This window comes from Barbus barbus (assembly GCF_936440315.1).
Source record: "Barbus barbus genome assembly, chromosome: 23".
In the NCBI taxonomy this organism is placed as follows: domain Eukaryota; kingdom Metazoa; phylum Chordata; class Actinopteri; order Cypriniformes; family Cyprinidae; genus Barbus; species Barbus barbus.
Genome location: NC_136751.1, coordinates 14,074,237 through 14,081,600, shown reverse-complemented (window position 1 = coordinate 14,081,600; position 7,364 = coordinate 14,074,237). Strand labels below are relative to the sequence as shown.

The 7,364-nt window shown below is 36.0% G+C and overlaps 1 protein-coding gene across 1 annotated transcript; it reads right to left on the bottom strand.

Moving 5' to 3' along the window:
- Nucleotides 1-5,234: 5,234 nt before the first annotated feature.
- On the bottom strand, nt 5,235-7,146 carry LOC306842882 (G2/M phase-specific E3 ubiquitin-protein ligase-like). Its single transcript, XM_079374039.1, has 5 exons — nt 6,709-7,146; nt 6,432-6,610; nt 6,119-6,291; nt 5,820-6,034; nt 5,235-5,742 (listed from the first exon to the last, which is right to left on the bottom strand). Exons 1-5 carry the CDS (start codon nt 7,028-7,030, stop codon nt 5,507-5,509), a joined length of 1,125 nt encoding a protein of 374 aa, XP_079230165.1. The 5' UTR covers nt 7,031-7,146; the 3' UTR covers nt 5,235-5,506.
- Between the last annotated feature and the right edge of the window lie 218 nt (nt 7,147-7,364).

Below are 7,364 nucleotides of genomic sequence, written 5' to 3'. Positions count from 1 at the left end.
CATACACTGGAATGCCACTCTCGTGAACACATGTACAACAGCTAGCGGAAGATAGAGATTACGGTTTATAAAGACTTAAATATGGATTTTTCTGACAAAACCACATCGAGTCACATCAGACGGCCTCCATGTGGAGTACTTTTTTTTCACTGTCATTTCACCCAAACATTTGTGCTACATCGGAACTAGGTGAAGGGTTACTCCCTTCGGCTCTCATTGAAAGACTTACAACCACTTCAATAAGAGGAAGCAGTAGAGAGATAATTTACGGGAAGTGTGGAGGAGGATTGCAGCTCAGCTATGTTGTAAAAAAAGTCTCTTTGGGAAAAGGCCATGAGTGCATCTGGAAGAGAGCATGTGAAATTCAGCTTATGATGGGAAAGTGGGAGTAAGCAATCATGCTTGTAAAAATCATACACTTGTAGGTACACACACCCAAAACAGTCACTGACAAAAAAGAAAGAAATTATCGACTGTCAATCAATACAGAAATATGTAAATAAAAATAGTTATACAAATGTATCATTTTACTTTTTTTGTGAATATCTACACTAACTGTTCAAACGAACAGTACTCAGAGGCCCACAGAAATGAGTGTGATTAGGGTACAATATTCCCAGATTTGGACCAATTATCAGAAGACTAAATTCACTCAACAAGGGGGGAAGAAAGTGACAACAATGCTCTGTTAGGAACAGGTAAAATGTATTAAAACAAAACAGTGAAATTTAAAGCTCTCTCTTCACACTCATGGCTTCACACTCAAGAAAGGATTTCTACATGGCAAAGAGAGGAAATAAAGACAGGGACAAAATGAGACAATATTACAGCATACCAATACGACTCTGAAACACCCACCCTGGACATTATCTCCTTATCAAATTCCCCTCATGGAGATCATGTTTGAGCAAAACTTCCTGTCGTGATTACCAGTTCTCTATTATTTACACTTTTTTAATTATAGAACAAATATTTATAAAACTAAATAATCTTTTTGAGAAGTAGTTACAGTAGCTTTAAACTTATCAAATGCCCTTACCTTAATTTACAATAAATCCATAACCCATTCTGACATTTTGGAGACTTTAAGCTTGAATTTCATTTATTAAAAAAAACTGAAAAAGACAGCCCCGATTGTACTTCCAATTTGAGACCTTTATGTAGTATTTTAATTTAGTTATGCACCGATTATGATTTTTCAGGTCCAATTCAGACTTTTAATTTGACTCCAGTATCTTCACACACAAGCTCTGGGAATTCCTGAATTTATGCCACAGAATACATCTAAGATTGAGACCGTGACCAGCATCTGTCTCAATGATGTCACCAGGTATATCTTTTAGGTGAAACAGTGTCATCTAGTGGTCATAATTAGATACTGTCATGTACAAATTAATTTGACGCTGCTCAGACTACTCGGCTCATGTTTAGAATGATAAAACTGTATGAGGCACTCATGAATGCTTGATTCTAATTGGCTGGCAGAGGTTCCATAGTCTATAGTTTCAGAAACGAAATAAACTAAAATTATTTTAAGAAAAACTATTATAGTTTTTAAATAATACTAAAATGTAGATTTCATTATATTTGTCCATATTATCTAAAATTCACACATCTCTTTGAATCCATGCAAATAAAAATGGCACGGTAAAAAAAAAAAAAAAAAAAAAAAAAAAAAAACACAACTTACTAACACCAGGCTACTTTTAGCCTTACCCTGGATTTGGTTCAACTTCCGCCCATGGATACAAGTGCACAACAACTTGTTGTCCCCATGTCTTCACCCAAGTCAGCATGAAGATAACAGTGTCTAGAACATTTCCTTACCTGATGGGACACACTTATAATGTTTTAAAAATGCATTTTTTATTATTTTATTTTGATTTTAAATACTGTTCAGTACGGTGGCCCAGTAGTGCACAACACAACGCATTTAAAAAAGCAAACATAAGCTCACAACACAACGCATTTAAAAAAGCAAACATAAGCTCACAACACAACGCATTTAAAAAAGCAAACATAAGCTCACAACACAACGCATTTAAAAAAGCAAACATAAGCTCACAACACAACGCATTTAAAAAAGCAAACATAAGCTCACAACACAACGCATTTAAAAAAGCAAACATAAGCTCACAACACAACGCATTTAAAAAAGCAAACATAAGCTCACAACACAACGCATTTAAAAAAGCAAACATAAGCTCACAACACAACGCATTTAAAAAAGCAAACATAAACTCACAACACAACGCATTTAAAAAAGCAAACATAAACTCACAACACAACGCATTTAAAAAAGCAAACATAAGCTCACAACACAACGCATTTAAAAAAGCAAACATAAGCTCACAACACAACGCATTTAAAAAAGCAAACATAAGCTCACAACACAACGCATTTAAAAAAGCAAACATAAGCTCACAACACAACGCATTTAAAAAAGCAAACATAAGCTCACAACACAACGCATTTAAAAAGCAAACATAAACTCACAACACAACGCATTTAAAAAAGCAAACATAAACTCACAACACAACGCATTTAAAAAGCAAACATAAGCTCACAACACAACGCATTTTAAAAAGCAAACATAAACTCACAACACAACGCATTTAAAAAAGCAAACATAAGCTCACAACACAACGCATTTAAAAAAGCAAACATAAGCTCACAACACAACGCATTTAAAAAAGCAAACATAAGCTCACAACACAACGCATTTAAAAAAGCAAACATAAGCTCACAACGCATTTAAAAAAGCAAACATAAGCTCACAACGCATTTAAAAAAGCAAACATAAGCTCACAACACAACGCATTTAAAAAAGCAAACATAAGCTCACAACACAACGCATTTAAAAAAGCAAACATAAGCTCACAACACAACGCATTTAAAAAAGCAAACATAAGCTCACAACACAACGCATTTAAAAAAGCAAACATAAGCTCACAACACAACGCATTTAAAAAAGCAAACATAAACTCACAACACAACGCATTTAAAAAAGCAAACATAAGCTCACAACACAACGCATTTAAAAAAGCAAACATAAACTCACAACACAACGGAAATGCTCCCGACCACTAGGGGGCAGTGTTGGCAGTGAAACACCATACGTCCTCGAGACGCCATAAGAACTTCTCAGTGTAAGTGATTGATCTTAATATGTGTAATCGATTTTTAAATGAACAACGTGTTTTTTCTTGAATGATTTGATATCCTGGTAATCTTAATGTATCGATTCATGAGCAGAAAATAAATCAATATTATTTTCGATTTGGACAGTTTAGCTCTTTTTATGAACGCCCAACTGAAATATCATTTCAACCGTTGTCTTCTTAGGCTGGTATGTTTTGTCCATTTTGTGGACACGATCTGGGGACTATTTTAGTATTTTGTGGCTCGTGTGGTCGTAATGTTCAGTTTTTGGCTGAAGTTCAAAGTGGTAAGTTTGTATCAAGACTGATGTAATATACATATTTTGAACACTGGGCTCAAATAAAAATATGAAAATATTATTATAGGAAGAACCTAAAGTTATTCTTATTGGAGCATGTTTATTCACTAAATGTTAGGCAGGCGTTTCTAACAATTAAAGTTGTGATTTAAATGGTACCACTTCATGTATTTAAAGTTAGCATGTGTCCAATTAAATTAAGTATTATTTATGTCTCTCTTTGTATTGTCATTTAAAACACATTAATTCAATATTTTATTCTTTCTTGATGGTTAGAGTCATCTGTTCAAGTTTCTGAGGACGATCTTCTTCAAAAGTACTTCAGAGATGGACACAGTTACAGTGTCATTCTGGATTTCTTGGCACTGAAGCACAACATTAAAATGAGCCTTCGTACCCTGAAAAAAAAATTGAACAACCTGTCCTTGTACAAACGAAAAAACTACTCGCCCTTGGAAATTGTTCGGACTGCTATTACTGATGAGTTGAGTGGTTCTGGACAGCATTATGGCTACCGCACAATGTGCCAGACCCTACGACAAAAACACAATCTTACAGTGAGGAGGCAAGATATAATGCTTATGATGGCAGACCTTGATCCAATAGGCATTGAACAACGCTCAAGAAGAAGATTTGTGAGAAGGGTTTACTATTCTTTGGGGCCAAATCATGTCTGGCACGTTGATGGCTATGACAAATTAAAACCATATGGTTTGGCTATAAGTGGCTGCATCGATGGTTACTCACGCAAAGTGATGTGGTTAGTCTGTGGAGCTAGCAATAACGACCCAGACATTGTAGCTTACCATTACCTACAGTGTGCCAGTGAATTTGGAGTCATACCACAGCTTCTTCGCACTGACTGTGGCACTGAAAATGGAACAATGGCTGCAATCCACTGTTCTCTGAGATCAACCCACACAGATGACCTGGCAGGGGCTTCAAGCCATATGTATGGCTCCTCGATCACAAACCAAAGAATTGAAAGCTGGTGGTCATACTTCAGAAAACAAAGGTATAGTCCACACAGTCATGATATTTTGCAGGTGTATTTAACATTTCTTGCTGAATTTTACAGTTGGAAATGTTTAGTTAAAACATGTTATAATAAAATGACCTATTCAGTGTCTAAAAGGGATGTTGATGTTGGTCTATATTTACACAGGTCTCAGTTTTGGATGGATCTTCTAAATGACTTGAAAGACAGACAGCTCTTTAATGGCAGTCATGAGCAGATATGCTTAATGCGTTTTGTGTTTTTAAGTGTACTGCAGAAGGACCTTGATGAATGCAAAGAAATATGGAACACTCACACCATTAGGGCAGTTAAACAGTCTCGCTGTCCTTCTGGTAAACCAGATGCAATGTACGCTCTTCCACACAGGTTGGTATGTGACTGTATTTAACTGTTTTTAATTTTTGTAATGAAATTGTTACGATATTAGTTAACACAAAATGTCAAACTCTGCCATCATTCACCCACTCTAATGTTGTTCCAAAGCCATGAGATTTACTTTCTTCTGTGGAACACAAAGTGGATTATAAAATGATAAAATGTCTTACATACCATTAACTTTCATTCCATGTTCTGCTGTAAAATTAAAGTAAAAAAATTCTACTCCACAGAAGAAAGTCATTCAAATTTGGATTGGCATTAGGTTTAGTAGTTATATTTTGGGGCTAGGCGACATAATTCATTAACAATAAACCTTTATTGCGTTTAATACTGTACTTTGAATTTTCATATTAAACAAAATAATGGTAGACAATTGTTCCTCTTTTATTCAAAGGTTTAATGGGAGAGAATGTGGATTTTGCATCTCACAGGAAGACTTGGACGAGTTTTTCATTGAACTTACTCGTAGCACATGTGGAGATCGACAGTTGCAGGCACACTACGAAGAACTATATGCCCAAAGCAATCTGACTATATCTCACACCTGGGAGGCTGGTGTGGAGAACTATATAACTTTAAAGAACATAGCCCACATTTAAACAAAAGACTCAAAAGGTGAGCTATCCCTTTTACATTTTAAATTGTTCTACTTAGTGCAATCCAAAACCAGGTGAGTTTTGAATACCAAAATCCATTGCATTTTTGAATTCTTCATAGCTTTTGTACATTGGCAATTTGATTGTGTTGGCACAGGTGCTTGCAATGGGGAATTTAGAAGTCCTCTCAAAACTCAGTTGGGGCTGAGGCACAATTGAAGAAGGAGGCAGTGAATCCAATCCCGTGGCAAACATTAGGATGTCCTGGAGGGAGACTCCTTTTTCTTGTTCTGAAAAAACAAACAAACAAAGGGATATCATGAAATATGTAATCAACAACAATAAAATGTAATGTTTAATCCTTTACCTCCAGTGTCAAGCAAATAGTCTCTCCAGTATCCCAGAATTCTTGTTTCTTCTTGTCGTCTGGTGCTACCAGGTTCACTGAGCTGAGCCTTGAAGACACCCTCCACAGATTCAGGTGTTAGTCTGTCAACACTGTAGCACATATAGGGTCTGAATATACTAGGATGTTGTTCCAGGGCATGCATGACATCCAGGGTGGAAAGCCCATCCCTAAATCTGTAAGCCAAACATCATCACAAAGTGATGATAATGATAACACTGATAATTATCATACTCTCTCAAATTAGGAACAAGACTTGCCTTTGTACGGAGTACTGGTTTCTGTATATTATGTACCATTGTATGAAATCCTTCGCAATGTTGTCTTTGCCTTCTACACTTTGTGGGTAATCAAAACATCCAGCAGTCTGCAGCAAGCTTTCATACTTGTCGATAAGCATGTGTAATTCATCCAATGATGCTGCACTGGATATCTGTGGTAAATAGGTAGCAATTAAATTCTAATATATTTTTCATCAAGCCAAAATAAACAAGTCTGTAACTCTTAATCCTTAAACCTTTTTAGCAACAAAAAATATAACTTAAAATAAGCTTAAAAGAAAATTGAATGCACCTCAATTAAAGCTGCCTTCATGGTCTCATCTGTTATATCCTCAACTGTTCCATTAATGTCAGCCCTTCCAGTGAGGTGATCGTACAGCATATCTGAGAGAAAGCGAGGACCTGGACCACCGTGAACAATAGAAACTGCGATCATCCGCCCAGCAAGGAAGTATTCATCTTCTCTGACAGCTGTAGGAAAAGGATTGTTTTTCCACACTTACTGTACTGAAAAAAGAAACATTAAATGAATAGTGCAGCTAAAATCTAGAATTAAGTAAATAATTTACCTGCATTATTAAAGGTGAGAAATCTCCTATTTTCTGGACCATCAAAGATTCTCCGTGCTCTTAAACAGTCCATTAGGAGGGTCAGAAACTCGCGTTTTGGACCACCTGTGTCCACTGCATCTTCAGTTGTGCCTTCATCATCTGTGAATTTGACAAGCATGTCATGAAATGGATCATATGATGCACGTTTAAAACCGCGAACTGCTCCATCCCAAACATTAGCTCGATTTATGTTGAATCTGCTGCAAGACGTCTTTATGATCTTCTGTGAGAGATCTGACACAACGTCTGCAGCAGTGAATGCATCGGAGCTGTAAAACATAAAGAGGTTTTGATTAAGCAAATTAAGTGAATAAATTTAGAAACATGGCATTGAGAGTAATTAATAAATTACAACCATTCCTCTTCAACATATTTTGTGTTCTGGTCCGACTCTTCTGAATTACTTTCGATTACTATTGGTGCATACAGACGTGTGTAATTGCTGAAAGAGAAAAATAACAGTACTTTACATCCATTTACATACAAAAGTTACTGTAGACCATTAAAAGTAACTTAAAGCAGTTAATTTAATACTGGAGCAATTTATCTTTTGAGGTAACTCAACAAGCTTACGTGTAGCACTTTTGCTGGTCACGTACATGTTCTTGGATGTT

What these genes read in the sequence shown, in the direction of transcription:
- LOC306842882 (XM_079374039.1), bottom strand. Translation starts at nt 7,030, where the DNA reads ATGTTTTACAGCTCCGATGCATTCACTGCTGCAGACGTTGTGTCAGAT. An exon ending in TCTCACCTTTAATAATGCAG is followed by an intron (nt 6,611 to 6,708) that starts GTAAATTATTTA and finishes CTTTTCCTACAG; the next exon opens with CTGTCAGAGAAGATGAATAC. An exon ending in CTATTTGCTTGACACTGGAG is followed by an intron (nt 5,743 to 5,819) that starts GTAAAGGATTAA and finishes TTGTTTTTTCAG; the next exon opens with AACAAGAAAAAGGAGTCTCC.